The sequence below is a fragment of the Andrographis paniculata genome, unplaced genomic scaffold, assembly GCF_009805555.1.
Source record: "Andrographis paniculata isolate CXL003 unplaced genomic scaffold, ASM980555v1 Contig62END, whole genome shotgun sequence".
NCBI classification, from domain to species: domain Eukaryota; kingdom Viridiplantae; phylum Streptophyta; class Magnoliopsida; order Lamiales; family Acanthaceae; genus Andrographis; species Andrographis paniculata.
The window spans coordinates 5,614,366-5,631,152 of NW_026137598.1; the positions used below are offsets into that span (position 1 = coordinate 5,614,366).

General features: G+C 38.7%; 2 protein-coding genes across 3 annotated transcripts; one reads left to right on the forward strand and one right to left on the reverse strand.

Moving 5' to 3' along the window:
- The first annotated feature begins 236 nt into the window (after nt 1–236).
- LOC127261355 (E3 ubiquitin-protein ligase UPL3) lies at nt 237–10,160 on the forward strand. Its single transcript, XM_051289678.1, has 18 exons — nt 237–1,488; nt 1,694–1,804; nt 1,890–2,006; nt 2,092–2,262; nt 2,333–2,494; nt 2,754–3,005; nt 3,082–3,203; nt 3,280–4,696; nt 5,503–5,598; nt 5,969–7,498; nt 7,617–7,832; nt 7,963–8,067; nt 8,621–8,701; nt 8,793–8,861; nt 8,981–9,109; nt 9,192–9,314; nt 9,428–9,615; nt 9,778–10,160. Exons 1-17 carry the CDS (start codon nt 622–624, stop codon nt 9,491–9,493), a joined length of 5,634 nt encoding a protein of 1,877 aa, XP_051145635.1. The 5' UTR covers nt 237–621; the 3' UTR covers nt 9,494–9,615; nt 9,778–10,160.
- A 1,996-nt stretch (nt 10,161–12,156) lies between these two features.
- Nucleotides 12,157–16,604, reverse strand: LOC127260911 (beta-galactosidase 13-like). Of its 2 annotated transcripts, none has more exons than XM_051288961.1 (17): nt 15,942–16,604; nt 15,754–15,849; nt 15,540–15,652; nt 15,369–15,435; nt 15,193–15,285; nt 14,957–15,100; nt 14,659–14,859; nt 14,350–14,553; nt 14,108–14,275; nt 13,853–14,019; nt 13,667–13,776; nt 13,474–13,586; nt 13,305–13,412; nt 13,110–13,229; nt 12,870–13,015; nt 12,462–12,783; nt 12,157–12,371 (listed from the first exon to the last, which is right to left on the reverse strand). In XM_051288961.1, exons 1-17 carry the CDS (start codon nt 16,143–16,145, stop codon nt 12,243–12,245), a joined length of 2,505 nt encoding a protein of 834 aa, XP_051144918.1. In that variant the 5' UTR covers nt 16,146–16,604; the 3' UTR covers nt 12,157–12,242. The 2 variants fall into 2 exon arrangements, with proteins under 2 accessions (XP_051144918.1, XP_051144917.1); XM_051288960.1 differs by having other exon boundaries at nt 13,853–14,031.
- Between the last annotated feature and the right edge of the window lie 183 nt (nt 16,605–16,787).

Consider the following 16,787-nt stretch of genomic DNA (forward strand, 5'->3'; position numbering starts at 1 on the left):
CAATTATTATTTAAATTAACAAAACATAATTAATAAAAAAAAAAAAGACATACTCTACATTAATACATAATTGTTGTTTAGGAATGAGAGGATATTGATTTAATTGAATAAGTATTATTCATTAGGGAAGCAAGGCGTACGTGCCGACAAAATAAGGGAGAGAGAAAAAGAGGACCGAGTGACGTCGGTGAGGTGAGGTGAGGAGCGGAGCGGAAAAAGGGATAAAAGGGGCCAACACAGGGCGGCACCTTCTCCTTTGGAGTTTCATTTCATTTCGTTTCCTACAAACAAAATCCCCTTCTCCTTCGATTAGGGTTTCCCCTTCCTATTTTTATTCCATTCCTCCACCTCCCCTTCCCACCCCATCTCATTTTTCTACATTCTTGATGACATACGCCCCAGCCCTCCTCGCCTTTCGATTCCGCCTGATTGCTTGAGTTTTGCATCGAATTGGGTTTCTTTCTTTCTTTCTGGATACGCTCGCTCGATTTGCGTTCTCGGAATTAGGGTTTTCCCGAGGTTCTGATTTTTTGTTTGATATGATCGGAATTCGTGGATCGGACGACTCTCTGATCGCCGATTAGTCGGCGACTTGATTGGTCGGTTTTGTAAGGTTCTTGTATGGAAACTCGAAGCCGGAAGCGGGCGGAGGCATCCACCTCAAGAGCGTTATCTGGTCCAACGACCCGGGCCTCCAAACGGGCTCGCCAATCTGCCACTCCTGCCGGTACCTCTTCCGCCACCGCCCAAGCTCCTTCGATCTCTACCCGTTCTCAGACCGCCGCTCGGCCCATTTCCATGGACCCCAATCCTGAGCCATCGACAGCTTCTGCTTCCACCACTCGCAGCCGCCGTGGTAAAAACCCTAGCAACAATCAAAATTTGGATGGCAGTAACAATAAAGACAATAACAACTCGGACAAGGGTAAAGAGAAAGAGTCCGATGTCAGGCATAGAGAAGCGGAGAGGGCCGCAGCGTTGAACATTGATTCGCATAACGGAGATGACGAGGACAACGACAGTGAGGGCGGAGGTGGTGGTTTTCATCAGAATTTCACTTCTGCCAGTAGTGCCCTCCAAGGTCTTTTGAGAAAGTTGGGTGCTGGATTGGATGATCTGCTCCCAAGTTCCGCCATCGTTTCAGCTTCTTCTTCCCATCAAAGTGGCAGGTTGAAAAAGATCTTATCGGGCTTGAGGTCTGATGGTGAGGAAGGAAGGCAAGTGGAAGCGTTGACACAACTTTGTGATATGCTTTCAATTGGGACAGAGGAGTCTTTAAGCACTTTTTCTGTGGATTCATTCGTTCCCGTGCTGGTGGGATTGCTCAATCACGAAAGTAATCCGGACATCATGCTATTCGCCGCGAGGGCGCTGACACACTTGGTTGATGTGCTGCCCTCGTCTTGCGCCGCTGTGGTGCATTATGGTGCTGTCTCTTGCTTTGTTGCTAGGTTGCTGACCATTGAGTACATGGACTTGGCTGAACAGGTGAACTCTATCACTGTTAATGTTGGTATTGCTCCTAATTTTTAACTGAAAGTGGACAATTTGTGAATTAAAAATATAGTAAGCAGTTGTTTCCTGTCAATTATATATGCTACTTTCTATGTCACAAGTTACATCTTTGGCTGTAGAGAATCCTTTTTGTGCTTCTGTATCTAAACTTGGTGTTCATTTTGTTTGTCTGGAGCAGTCCTTGCAAGCCCTGAAGAAGATATCTCAGGAACACCCAACAGCTTGCTTGCGTGCTGGGGCTCTTATGGCTGTGCTTTCCTATCTTGACTTCTTCTCCACTGGGGTGCAGGTCTATATTTATCCTAGCATGTAGATAAGTTAGGCTGTGTTGATATCAGAATGTGGATGATGCATTGTATCTTATTGTTTTCCAGAGAGTGGCTTTATCGACTGCTGCAAACATGTGCAAAAAGCTTCCATCAGATGCATCTGATTTTGTTATGGAAGCGGTTCCATTGTTGACAAATCTCCTACAGTATCATGATGCAAAGGTAAGGTGTAGCAGTGTATTTTTTAGGACAGATTATAAGATAGGTTATGTAATCCTGAACGTTTACGTCCTCTCTGAATGTTCAGGTTTTAGAATCTGCATCAATTTGCTTAACAAGGATTGCGGAGGCCTTTGCATCTTCACCAGAGAAACTTGATGAACTTTGTGACCATGGTCTTGTAACACAAGCTGCTGCCCTGATTTCATCCAGCAATTCTGGAGGTGGTCAAGCTTTGCTTAGCAGTTCTACATTCACGGTGAGGGTAGTGCAAAGGTTTTCTTGGATACATTTTTTTGGGGATGGATAATGAACCTACATGCGTGCAGGGCTTGATCCGGCTTCTGTCTACATGTGCGAATGGCTCTCCTCTAGGAGCAAAGTCGCTACTTCTCCTTGGAATCAGTGGCATTCTGAAAGAAATATTATCAGGGTCTGCAGCTGGGCAGAGCATGTCTGTCTCACCGGCATTAACTAGACCCCCAGAGCAGGTATGAGGCATTACCATCCTCAGTTTCTCGGATAAATATGACCTGCCTTGCTTATATGCTTGTATAATTAAGAGCCATTTCCTTTGTGATCGTTATCTAAGCTTGTGTGATAATATCTTTGCTAGGTGCTATGCATTCCTTTTTGTCCTACTATTTATAAATATTTAGAAATGTTTAAGAATATATATATATTTCTGAAATTTGGATCTGATGGTATTTCCTCGACACTAGCGACTAATGAATATTTATTCTATACCAGGTTTTTGAGATTGTGAGCCTTGCCAATGAACTTCTTCCACCACTTCCTCAAGGAATAATATCTCTTCCAGCCACAACTAGTATGTTTGTTAAAGGTTCTCTTCCTAAAAAGGGTCATGCAGGAAACAGCTCTGGGAAGCAGGAAGACTTAAATGGAAATGCACAAGAGATTTCAACTCATGAGAAACTGTTGAATGATCAGCCTGAACTGTTGCAGCAGTTTGGAATGGATCTTCTTCCTGTTTTGATCCAGGTTAGTTTCTCAGTAGCTTATGATGTCTAGTCTACATGGATCTACATAGTTTATATATTAATGATATTTCCTGCAGATATATGGTTCCAGCGTGAATGGCCCTGTTCGCCACAAATGTCTTTCAGTTATAGGGAAGCTTATGTACTTCAGTTCTGCTGAAATGATACAATCTTTAATAAATGCTTCAAACATCTCAAGGTATTTTGATATGACACTCTGCTAGATATGTCACTTCTCCATCTAGCTGTACTCATATAATGGTTCGGTTATGCAGTTTCTTAGCCGGTGTTCTAGCTTGGAAAGATCCTCAAGTTCTGGTTCCTGCTCTTCAAATAGCAGAAATTTTAATGGAAAAACTTCCTGGTACTTTCTCTAAGATGTTTGTTAGGGAAGGTGTAGTACATGCTGTGGATGCTTTGATACTGACAGGATCTTCTGGTAGTACACAACAAACTTTAAGTGAGAAGGACAATGATGCTGCTCCTATATCATCATCACGGTCTAGAAGGAATCGGCGGCGAGGTGGTCATTCTAGTTCTGATGCAAATCATGTTGATGATTCTAGAACTTCGATTCCAAATATTGTTTCTCATCCAAATTCAGCTGAAATCCCTACTGGAAATTCTAGCCTTCGGATGACAGTTAGTGCACGTGCAAAAGCTTTCAAAGAAAAGTATTTCCCTCTTGATCCAGAAGGCGTTGAAAATGGTGCTACTGATGATCTTCTTCGTTTAAAAACCATTTGCACAAAGCTTAACCGGTGTACTGATGAACAGAAGAGTAAATCTAAGGGAAAATCTAAAGCTTATGCTTCCCAGTCTGCTGATATTATTTCTGTTAAAGAGGAGCACTTAGTTGAGGTGATGGCTGAGATGCTGCAGGAGCTTAGCAGGGAGGATGGCGTGTCAACTTTCGAGTTTATTGGTAGTGGAGTAGTCGATTCTTTACTTAATTACTTTACATGTGGTCATTTTTCTAAGGAACGCATATCTGATGTTAATCTTCCTAAGTTCCGACAACAAGCCATGAAACGGTACAGTTATTTTGTTTCTGTTGCCCTGCCTACAAGTATTGGTGAAGGGAGTATGATCCCCACAAGTGTTTTAGTTCAGAAACTTCAGAATGCTCTATCCTCACTGGAAAGATTTCCTGTTGTGCTGAGTCATGCATCACGATCATCGGGTGGAAATACTCGTTTGTCTTCTGGTCTAAGTGCTCTATCGCAGCCATTCAAGTTGCGTCTCTGCCGTGCACAGGGAGAAAAGTCTCTCCGTGACTACTCTTCAAATGTTGTACTGATTGATCCGCTAGCAAGTTTGGCTGCCGTGGAAGACTTCTTGTGGCCCAGGGTTCAAAGAAATGACTCAAGTCAAAAACCTTCAGCATCTGTTGGGAATCCAGAGTCTGGGTCCACTGCTGTGGGAACTGGTGTTTCATCACCGTCTGCTTCAATTCCTCCTACTATGACCAGGCGTCATTCAACAAGGTCCAGGTCTTCTACAGCTAATACTGTCAAAAAAGATTCGCTGCTAGAAAAGAATACAAGCTCAATGAAGGCCAAAGGAAAAGCAGTGTTGAAACCTAATCAAGAAGAGGGAAGGGGACCCCAGACTAGAAATGCTACCCGTAGGAGAGCAGCTCTGGACAGAGATAATGAAATGAAGCGAGAGGAAGGAGAAACCAGTTCTGAGGTATGTGTTTTGTTTCTCTGATAAAATTTGTTGGTAAAATGACTCGTGCAGTTTTCTTCTCTTTGTAAATACTAATATGGCCGGTTTTTGGTCAAATGATTTTTTGGTGGGAGAGTGTGAGTATAAATCTGGAGACAGGCCAACAAGGTTTTAGTGTAATTTGCCAATTACTACATTGATGTCCTAGCTAATACAAACTTGATTGATTAGATTAGGGAAATATGTTTCCTTGTTGTTTTCTTGACATGGGATCAACCTTCAATTATTGCTCATTTCATGGCCATTTATGTTTTGGCATTGACACACATGATATCCTTCACTAATTATGCTTTTGAAACCGTAGGGTGTCACCCCACACAAATCCTTTTTAGATTACATTGTTGAAGCTATATGCTCCACTGGTGTGGGTCCTTTTTGTTTAGAGTATTGATTCTTGGTGGGAGCAAGGAATTTCTAATACTTGTAGTGGTGTTTGAACCTTCGCATTATTTTGTAGAAAGTCCAATTTTGTCCTTTAATACTCATTTTTGTGATATCTTCGGACATAATGTCACTGTTTGTTATGTCTGATTTGACTTCTGAGAAAGGAAACACTTATTCATGTAATACTAGTTGCTATTAACTTCTTGTCATTCCTCCCCCTCCCCCATGTCATCACTCTATTTTATTTTTATTATTATTATTATTTAACTTGTTAAACTATACATATATATATATATGTGTGTGTGTGTGTGTTCTGTTTTCAGTACCATCTTGCAAGTTTCAATTAATTTTAGTGATTGAGAATTATTTTCTGCATGACGCAGGATGATGAATTGGATATTTCACCAGTTGAAGTTGATGAGGCTTTGGTAATTGATGATGATGATATATCAAATGAAGATGACAACGACGACGATGATGTATGCAGCCTTATGTGTGCTCAAATATATCGGCTAGTTTCAAATTTATGAGTTGGTTAAATATCTTCAACTAAATTGACTTGATGATATTTGTCTAAGATGCCTGAAGCCTAATAACATGGAATCTTTATGCGAAGAATTTCTTAATGAATTTCCTGAATTTCAAGGAAGCTCTAGTTTACACTTTAAGATTGAGCTATCCTTTCTAGAAAGCTTGACAACTTCTTTAGCATCCATTAAACAAGTTGAAGTATGCCCTTCTTGGATGAAGTGTCAGAAATAGTTGAAATAGCTTGAATTTTTTTTTTTTTTTTTTTTTTTGAACTTTAAAAAAATTGCCTAACTAAACCATTAAATTAATGGTTTTCAGGTTCTGGGTGATGACACACTTCCACTTTGCACACCAGACAAAGTTCATGATGTTAAATTGGGTGACTCTGTAGAGGACAGTCCTATCCCCACTCCAAATGATGGGCATAGCAATCCGGCATGTTCTAGCAGTAGAGATTCAGCAGAGTTTCAGAGTGGGAGTTCTTTTGGTTCCAGGGGTGCAATGTCCTTTGCAGCTGCTGCAATGGCTGGACTTGCATCTGGTAATAATAGAGGTGTCAAGGGAGGTAGAGATCGGTATGGACGCTCCTTATTTGGCTCTACGGACTCGCCCAGGCTTACGTTTACAGTTGGTGGGAGACAGCTTAATAGACATTTAACAATTTACCAGGCAATCCAACGTCAGCTTGTTTTGGATGACGATGATGATGACAGGCTTGCTGGTAGTGATCTTGTATCTACTGATGGAAGTAGGCTCTGGACTGATATTTATACTATAACATATCAACGGGCTGATGCTCAAGCTGAGAGGTCTTCACTTGGAAATGCAAGCTCAACAGCACCATCTAAATCCTCTAAAGCTAATTCTTCAAGTAATTTGGTATCTGATAGATCAGCACATCATGTGTCACTGCTTGATAGCATTTTGTTAGGGGAACTTCCTTGTGATTTGGAAAGAAGCAATCCAACATATAATATATTGGCACTATTACGCGTTTTAGAAGGGTTGAACCAGCTTGCACCTCGTTTGAGAGTCCAAAAACAGATTGATAGTTTTTCTGAGGGAAAAGTTTCTAGTTTGGATGAACTCAGTGATACAGGAGTCAAAGTGCTTTCAGAGGAGTTTATCAATTGCAAGCTTAATCCAAAGCTTTCTCGCCAGATTCAAGATGCTCTTGCACTTTGCAGTGGATCCCTCCCTTTATGGTGCTACCAGCTTACTAAAGCCTGTCCATTTTTATTTTCATTTGAAACCCGGCGGCAATACTTCTATTCGACTGCATTTGGATTGTCCCGTGCATTAAATCGGCTACAGCAGCAGCAAGGTGCTGATGGTCATGGAACCACAAGTGAACGAGAAGTGCGTGTTGGGAGGTTACAACGGCAGAAAGTTCGTGTTTCCAGGAATCGGATATTAGATTCAGCTGCAAAAGTTATGGAGATGTATTCTAGTCAAAAGGCTGTACTTGAAGTTGAATATTTTGGTGAAGTGGGCACAGGATTGGGCCCGACTCTTGAGTTTTACACACTTCTAAGCCATGAGCTTCAGAAAGTTGGATTGGGAATGTGGAGAGCAAATTCTATTGGTAGACCTTCTATGGAAATTGATTTGGATCATCATTTGGTTGGAGATTCTCCAGCTGGGGTTGATAAAGATATTATTTATGCACCTCTTGGATTGTTTCCACGCCCTTGGCCACAGAATGCTGATACTTCTGATGGGAGCCAGTTCTCAAAAGTAATTGAGTATTATAAATTGCTTGGGCGAGTTGTGGCCAAAGCTCTCCAAGATGGAAGGCTTCTGGATTTGCCACTGTCTTCTGCTTTCTATAAGCTTTTACTTGGTCATGTAAGTGGATTTCAACCCTTCAAAATCATATCTACCTCCAATTTATTTATTTATGATCAGTCTTCGTCTGTAGGATAATTAACCCCCCCCCTCCCCCCCTCATTTGGAACTTGTTCAGGAGCTGGATTTACATGATATAATATCTTTTGATCCCGAGTTTGGGTCTACTTTGCGAGAAATGCACGCCCTTGTATGCAGAAGACAATATTTGGAATCCACAGGAAGTTACAACACTGAAGAGCTTCGTTTTCGTGGAGCTTCCATTGAGGATCTCTGTTTAGATTTCTCCCTTCCGGGCTACCCTGAATATATTTTGAAACCAGGCAATGATAATGTATGCAATATACTTTGTTTGACCTTCAGACATTTATATTTCCCACACTCTAATCATGCACCTTTTCCAATTTCTATTCTACTTGGTAGATATTTTTAATAATGCATTTCTTGTCTGCTGAAATTCACAGGTGGATGTGAGTAATTTGGGAGATTATGTTTCTCTTGTGGTTGATGCTACTGTAGGGGCAGGTATCAGGCGGCAAGTAGATGCATTTAGATCTGGATTTAATCAGGTTAGTTGTTTATTTTGCAACCAATTTTGTTGGCAGTATTTATCTCCTTGTTACACTAACTCTTGAGTAGTATCTTATAATAATATTGAATGGTTTGATGGATGGCACCATACGAAGGACACTTGGGCATTCTAGTAAACAATCTCCTCTACCTCAGTCGTAGGTTACCACTGCTAAACATGATCAGACTTTGGGTGAAAGATGAATGTCAAAAAGGTTGACTGAATATGTAGCATTATATCGACAAGTATGACCTCTTCAGGCTCTAACCTGTAGCCTGATTCTGTCCATGCCACTTAAAACATGATCAGAGTTTTTGGGGTGAAAAATATTCAAGCGGTTGAATGATTATGTACCATTCATTGTTGTTTTATAAATGTTGACAGTTATTGCCTTGTCATGCTCTAACCCATAGCCTGATTCTTTCCATGCCACAAGTGAGCAAAATCTGCATTAATCTCAGATTGACTGTTGGAACAATTTTACTTGTTTTATGCACCAAACTTACTTGCATGATGTTAAACAGTTAGATTTGGGTTTTTTTGAAATATAGGTGTTTGATATATCAACACTGCAAATATTTTCTCCAAATGAGTTGGACTATCTACTCTGCGGCCGCAGAGAGCTCTGGAAGGTAATGTTTCTTTCTAACTAATCCTGTAAGGAATTTTATAAATGCCTTTGTTTTATTAGTAACGACTTTTGGGGGATTTCTTGCAATTCAGGCTGAGACACTGGTTGATCACATTAAATTTGATCATGGATACACTTCCAAGAGTCCTGCTATTGCCAATGTACGTGTACTTTAGCAAAAAGATAACAGCTTCAATGTATTGGTATCTTTAAGTCGTTTTAGCCAAATTATTACCTGTGAACTTGATATATGTACTTTTCCCTTGTATCATTTGATCAGCTTCTCGAAATTATGGGTGAATTTACCCCTGAGCAGCAGCGGGCTTTCTGTCAGTTTGTTACTGGTGCTCCTCGCCTTCCACCAGGTGGTCTGGCTGCTCTGAATCCCAAATTGACAATTGTTAGAAAGGTATGCAGATTTTGATTCTCTTCTCTTTTCTGATGCACTGCCGAGCATGTGCTGATGCTGATACACTATGTCCTTGGACCAGCATTCTTCGACTTCAAGTGGCATTGCAAGTAACGGTTCTGGTCCATCAGAATCTGCAGACGATGACTTACCCAGTGTGATGACTTGTGCAAATTACTTGAAACTTCCGCCATATTCCACCAAGGTTAGCTGCGATCTTTCATGTCTTGCCTGCATCTGTTTGAATGCTTGTGATGCTTTAGTTAAGCCTAAATACAAAGGAACAAAAGGTTACTGATTCTACTCTTCATGTTATAGGAAATCATGCACAAGAAGCTACTCTATGCAATCAATGAAGGACAAGGATCCTTTGATCTGTCGTGAGTTTTCCTTCCATTTTGCCACCGGATTTCAAAGAAGATTAAAGTTGGATACTGGCTAGCAATTACCTGCTTAATAAGGGGGACTTCTCCTGGTCCCCATATCTGATGGGCCGACGTTGCAAGGTCAGTTGTTTATATGTGCGAAATTGAAGTTGGTATAACCCTGATTGGCATGCATTTTTGGTTTATAAACAACATGGGATATAAATAAATATCTGAAATCCATGATTTGGGAAGAATTGGCTGAAACTGATTAGGGACTCCGCTGCTGTTTTGTTTGTTCAGGTTTTGGATGTTACTTGTGGGACGACTGGGAATTAGCGACAGTATTATGGTGATCTGCTGCTACTGCTTCATATTGAAGATGATGATGATAGGTTGTAAATAAAAATTCCGAATGTTATGCTTACCTATCTTATTTTATCCACACCCCTCATCTCCTGACTGAATTTAAAACTCAGCTGAATAATCGAAATCCTTCTTTGTGCTTTGGAAATCATTTCCCTTTCCCTTACCCTGTCTAGAAATTCATGGGTTAGGACATGTTAAGACTTTCTTACTCAAATGTTGTCTTAGACTTGCATTTTCTTACTACATTTCTCAATTAGATTTGGAGGGGCTGTGCCTTGTCTCTCTGTCTAGTTATATACACCAGTGGTTATGACTTATGAGCATTCTACCTGCTATTGCTACTCTGCTACCCTTGCGCTTATTGTTTTACGAACTTTTCACAAAAAAATCAGAACAAACAGGGTCTTCATCAAGTAGTAGAATTCCGAGAACTAAGTTTAATGGTATTTAGACATATATTGAATAAGAGTTGAGCATTTTTCTACTATATATTATGATCTTTATTTTGGTTCTTGTTCTTATATGAGTTATGTGTTGCAAGTATAGGCAGTATTTAAGATTTTTTTATTATATGCAATTGCAGGTACGTAGATTTTACACTTTTTATAATTTTATACTTCTGTCTAGTCATGATGATTTTTTTGTTTGTCTTATAACAAATCGCCAATTTTTAGTAAATTTATTTATTTTAAATACTGATAAATATAAATTAATTTAATTAAATTTTTAATTTTTTAAAATATTTATTAAAAAGAAATTATTTTTATCATTATTTTTAATAATAAATACTTTTATTTTCATTTAAGAAATTTACTTTTTTTTTTTTTTTTTTTTTATAAAATTCATTTAGGGTGATTGTTTGGGGGTTTGGATTTTGAGTTGAGATTTGAATAGTAAAAATTTTGAATTTGAATAGTTGTATGACCTGATATAAACATGATATAAACATGTGATGATGTGATGTTTTGAATGTAAAATTGATTTTTAGTATAATATAAAAAATAAAAAATAGGTGTTTGATTTGATGTTTTTGGGGGGAAAATTTTGGATGAATAGTGAGATTTGGACCAAATCTCTCAATCGAACACACCCTAAACATATATTTTATATTTTTTTAATTATGTATATAATTTATATTTTAAAAATATTAACACTATTTATATAAAAAATAATATAATTAATTTATATTACCTAAATAATGGTGTCTAAAACAAATGAATCATGTAGAGAAAATTTAAACAGAAAATAATTGTTGAATAAAATGTATTAAATAAAATTAGGGGTTTGTTTAGATTGGGATTTTTTTGGTAGGTTTTTGGAAATTTGAAAGTTCGAAAAAAGTGAAAAGTTAGTATTTGATTCGATGTTTTGTGAGAAAAAAAAGTGTATTTGGTGAGATATTTTTTGAAAAATAAATAGTGTCAAATGAGTGAAAGTATGTTGTGTAAACAAAATTAGATTTTTGTATACTATATATTTTTCAAAAATATTATTTTATTAAATATGAGAATAAAAATATAAAAATACACTAAAATTTTGTTACTGGACACATATGTTATTCCTTCCATTTCATTGAGTATATTAATATTTTCTTGGCCCTTCTACTTTGTGTGAGAATTAGAGGTTTGTTTGATTTTGGTCTCAAATCAAATCAATCTTCAGTTTAGTTTAGTTTGTGGATGGAATTGGGTTTTGGGTTTAATTTGAAATTGTAGGTGTATAGGTTTTGGAATTTGAGTTCATTTTGGTTAAGAAGGTTTGAGTGGGGTAAAAATAAATGGATTTGATGGAATATGTTTTCAGACAGACTCCATAGCAAGTAAATCTTCTCTATATTTGCAAAATTTAAATTAAATATCTAAAACTAATAAAATGTGAAATATTATTTATTAATTTTAAAAATTATATTCTTTTCATCATAATTATATATAATATATATTTTTTTGTCCCGAAAAGTTTAGGCTATGATTTAAGATAAATTACTATAATATATTCTTAAAAAATAGAAAAATATATTAAAATTCTAAATTACGTGTGTGTGTGTGTGAATGTCTTGCCACTATTTTCAAGAGTTATATTTTCGATTCTTATTTTTTACTCTGTTAAGAATTTTGTCGTTTTCGATTCTATTGAAAATTCTTTTGCTAGAAACTTCGATTAAATTTCTATTATTTCTGATTCTATTGAAAAAAATTTTATTTTCAATTTTAATTGAGTTGAGAATAATTTAAATTTATAGACTATTTTGAAATGATAATTGTTAAATAATTAATAATATCAAAAAATTTTAAAATATTTAATAATAATAAATTGAGTACAACATCCCCGTACCCTTTTATTAATTAGGTGAATCAATTGATTCACATCATAACATATAATTAATTAAATAAATAAAATAATTAATTAACAGGAGGGGCACATGCCACTTGAATTGCCAATGTCTTCGCTATCTGAGGACACCCGTCGGCTTTGTCGACAAAACGTTCCCTCTCCATTGGGATTCTGCAACTCTTCTTCCCCAAGCACTCCTGCAATACAATATACATATATAATCCATTCATCAGCCAATTCCACGATCGATCGATCTCGATTAGTAATTATAATTTCTTCTATCATACCTGTTCAACAACTTGGCGCGCATTGGAGGAGGAACTGGTGCAGTTTCCATGTCGGAATTGGCCGCAGGCGCCTTCGATCTCCCCGAATCCGACGAACTCGACTTTGCCGATGACCTTGTTGTCCGGGCAGGCCAGCTGCGCAGCCTTAACTGGATTGGCGATGTCCCCAGACTTGAATTCGGAAATCACACTGCAGATTGTGTCGCGATTCACCGTCACGATTTCAATCTTCTCCGGATCGCCGTCGTTGCCGTTGCCGCTGTCCTCGAACACTACGAGGAGATTGCTCGTTGGCTTCAGGTACGCTCTCGGGATGTGATAACTGGATCCAATTTAGACAATCGATCAGTCAATTGATTAATTAAGATGAAGATAAGATAATTAGGTTAGATTTGGATGAGTAGTAACATTTGTTGAGTGGGGGCTTGGAGAGCAGAGAGGTAAGAAACCCAATAGCGGCCAATGCTGTTGCCATTGACCCAAACCATGCCTTTGCCCATGCTGCTCATTCTTATGGCCACTGGATCGTTGCCTTCTGGGGCATCGAAGTATGTCTGTACATAATTAATTTGTTTGATTTATTGATGAAGATGAAGAAGAAGAAGAAGAAGAAGAAGAAGAAGAAGAGTTAATTGATTAGTTAATTACCTTGTACCAGGTAACAGGTCTGGGGGTGGCAGTAGTACTGTTGTTCATTAATGGAAGCCATTCCACTTTCTTTGAACCTTGTTCTGTGAACACTTGCAACCTCTCACCTTTCATCCCGACCTGTCGCGTTATTTAATTTAATTTAATTAGTTTAATTTACATGAGACAATTAACAGTTAATTAATTAATATTAACCTGTTGAGTCCAGGTGTTTTGCGTAATGTCAAGAGTTCCAGACATCAAACCTTCGATTGTTACAAGTCGTGGCCCTGCAAATCTCTTCTCCATATACGCACCGCTATTCTGCATGTATATATATATATAAATTAATGAATATAATAATGATTAAAAGCAGTAGTAGTACCGGGAAGCCAACGGTCATGGCCAAGAGCGTGATATTGTTGAGGCCACGCTTCAAACTGCTAATGGGATTCCTCAGCACATGACTCTTCTCAATATTGCTACCGTGCCCGAAACCTGCACACCAGTATATATATTATATATATATATATATGTCATTTCATTTAATTAATTAATTTATATATGGATAGACTGACCAACAAATTGTTCATTGACGAAAGCAAGCAAAGCATGGCCGAGAGTGGCAACCCGAAGGACTGGGAAGATGTCCGCCCGCATTGGCAAGTCCAGATCATCCAACTCCATGCTATAATAATAATTAATGGAATTAATTAATTAAGCTATATATATATATATTATAAATGTGGTTAATAATTAATTACCTGGTGCTGTACCAAGCATAATCGGAAGTGTCTTTTGTGAGGGTGTATAGCTCCATGGGTGCCTGGCTTTTGAGTTCCAAGTCAGCCATGGTAGGGATGCTCTCTCTCAACATTTCCCATTTGCCCATCTTTGCTCTCTCTGAGACAACCAAGTTTCGAGAAGTATGCTGAGCCACAACCTGCCAATTCATCATCATCGTCCATCATATCTAGATTATTGATTGGATTGGATTGGTAGACGACAGGCAGACGTACAGTTTGGGTGTTGTAAACAACAGTGTGGCAGTCAGGGAGGATGCTGATGGACTTAGGGGGCAAGTAGTAACCCACGCCCCTAAAATCAATGGTTGCACCTTCCCTCGTCTTGTTGTTGCTCAAGAATGCGCAGCACACTTTGTACTTGTCACTTTCATATGTTATGATCTGAGAGTTATATATTAAATTAAATTAAATTACCTTAATAATGTATATACATAACAATTAGGGTTTTGTCATACCTCCAAGTCTGGGGTGGGTTTTTGCACTTTGAAGTCGCCCCAAAGCAACGGCTTCTTGCATAATCTCAAAGCCTTGTGCAAATCCCTCAGATGACCAAATTTAGGTTCCCTCTTCAAACCATATTCGTCAAGTGGGGCCTCGTCGTAATAACGGGTGGTCACGAACGACGAGCTTGTTCTCCCAAAGTTGGTTCCACCATGGTACTGCATATGATATAAACATACATATATACACAATCCATTCATCAACATCATCACTTCACTTCACTGTGATAAATAATTGATAGTCAGTAAGTATGTCTGTCGGACCATGTAATAATTGTTGAGGGTTCCGTTTCTGGCAAAGAACCTGGCGACAGAAAAGGCGATGTCTTCAGCGGCACGTTGAGAGGGTGAATCGCCAAACACTCTGTACTGTGCTGTCCAGTTCTCAGTCCAGAGTGTGGGCTTGTCGGGGCCATTCGGACCAGGGAAGGTATCCCCGCACTGCCTTCCATTGCAAGTGCTTATCTGATATGATATCATCATCATCATCATCATCTTCATCTTGATCAGATGATCAGGAATTATTATTCAATTATCAGCTATGAATGAATGAATGAATTACGACTGAGGGAGGGGCATTCTTCTGCTTGCACATGATCCAGGGCACGCCATTGTAGAGCTCCACAGCCATTTCTGCTGCCCACTTTATGTACCTCTTACCCTTTTCCCTATATGAAACTTGCACATTGTTGTACTCGTTCTCGATCTGCATCCATCCAAATCAAATTAAATCAATTTATCATAGATAGATCATCAGGCAGATAGAGATAGAGTTATAGAGGTAATTAAAATACTGGCCTGAGCCAAGATAATGGGGCCTCCTTGGTCTGCCCAAAGCTTCTCCTTCGTCATCAAGTTGACGATCATTTCTGCGTACCGTTTCATGTGATACTGCAAATGAAAACATTTATCCATCGATTATTAACTATTTAGAGTCGAGAATTTTATGCATTAATCAGATTGTTGCCATCTACCTTAAAAGGCTCGTTATCAGAACGGAATACGATGCCATTCACTTCTCTCAGCCAGTAGGGAAACCCTCTGCATGCTACAGTTTATTAGCTAATATAGATTCAATTCTTGTTCAGTAAAAATATAATCAATCTCTTTATATATAACAGAAATAGAGCAGTTAAGGCACCCACCCCATATTCCATTCAGCTTCAATGTAGGGTCCAATTCTGAGGGTCACCCACAGGCCACTATCCCCAATCAATCTTATGAACTTCACCAGGTCATAATTACCCGAAAAGTTGAACTGATCCATCCACAATCAAGTTAATAATAATCACAAAACTCATAATATTGTTTCTTCATCATCAAAACAATCAATCGATGCAAATTAGTTATTTATATCACCTGGCCTTGAACAGGCTCATGAATATTCCAGAAAACATACGTCTGGATCAGATTCAGGCCCCCTTCCTTCGCCTTGTTTATGATATCCGGCCACATCTGCAAGATCAATTAATTTTAAAAAGAAAATATTTTTTTTTTTTCAAAATTAAACAATGACGATCATCGACCAAATCCAACAAATTAATTACATCTGGGGTGCTCCTGGTGTAATGCACAGAGCCAGAAAACAAGAGCTCCCTGGATCCATTGACGATGATGGAGCGGCGGTCGTAGGTGACCTTAACTGGCATCCCCGCCGTCGCTCTGCCGTAAGTATGCGCCACCAGCAACATAAACGCCGCGGCGCCAAGCAAGAAATTACTAGTCCTCGAGGAACTGGCGGTTTCCGCCATTGATGATAATTCTTGATGTGCAGGTGCAGCACGGTGTTTAGGTATGGTGTACGAGTATTGCAGGTGGCGGTATTGGTTGCAGAGACGACGTCGTCTGGTACCTCTTTACCAATCTCAGGCGGCACCAGACAATAATGTGGTGCCTGCCGATCGATTCCCAGGCCTGAATCTTCCATTCGAGCTGCTGCTCTTAATATAAGCACGAAAATTGCTGCATCGTGAGCTCTTTCCGGATCATCTCCAGCAAACTTGTCCATTGCCGGATTCTTGCATGATTTGGTTGGTTGCTTCTTTTGTGGCCATTGTTAACTGTCTCTCCCTTATTAACAGCAAGATTGACTTTTTCTTGTACACTGACTTGTTTTATTTCTTGTTTGGGCCGACCCACATTATTTTTAATTTTACATGGGCTTCATTTGACAAAAAGATTCAAATTTGTTGAATTTGTAATATATGGCTTTAAAGAATGGAATTGAATTATTAGAGTCATCACTTGGGAGAGAAGTAAGAAAATAGGTAAGAATCATTATAGGCCAACTAACTAACTGAGGGTTATTAATTAAGGGCATCAATTCAATTCAAGACTTGAAGTGGAAGTTTAATTTCAAAGAAGCCATAATTTGGGAAGAAGATGAAGATGAT

Bases quoted from the DNA above. Each gene is read 5' to 3' on its own strand.
- LOC127261355 (XM_051289678.1), top strand. From the start codon at position 622: ATGGAAACTCGAAGCCGGAAGCGGGCGGAGGCATCCACCTCAAGAGCG. The intron at 8,068-8,620 runs GTTAGTTGTTTA...TTTGAAATATAG, and splicing joins TTAGATCTGGATTTAATCAG to GTGTTTGATATATCAACACT. The intron at 8,702-8,792 runs GTAATGTTTCTT...CTTGCAATTCAG, and splicing joins GCCGCAGAGAGCTCTGGAAG to GCTGAGACACTGGTTGATCA.
- LOC127260911 (XM_051288960.1), bottom strand. From the start codon at position 16,145: ATGGCGGAAACCGCCAGTTCCTCGAGGACTAGTAATTTCTTGCTTGGC. The intron at 14,032-14,107 runs GTACGTCTGCCT...ATGAATTGGCAG, and splicing joins TTGTTTACAACACCCAAACT to GTTGTGGCTCAGCATACTTC. The intron at 13,413-13,473 runs GTACTACTACTG...ATATACATGCAG, and splicing joins CCATGACCGTTGGCTTCCCG to AATAGCGGTGCGTATATGGA.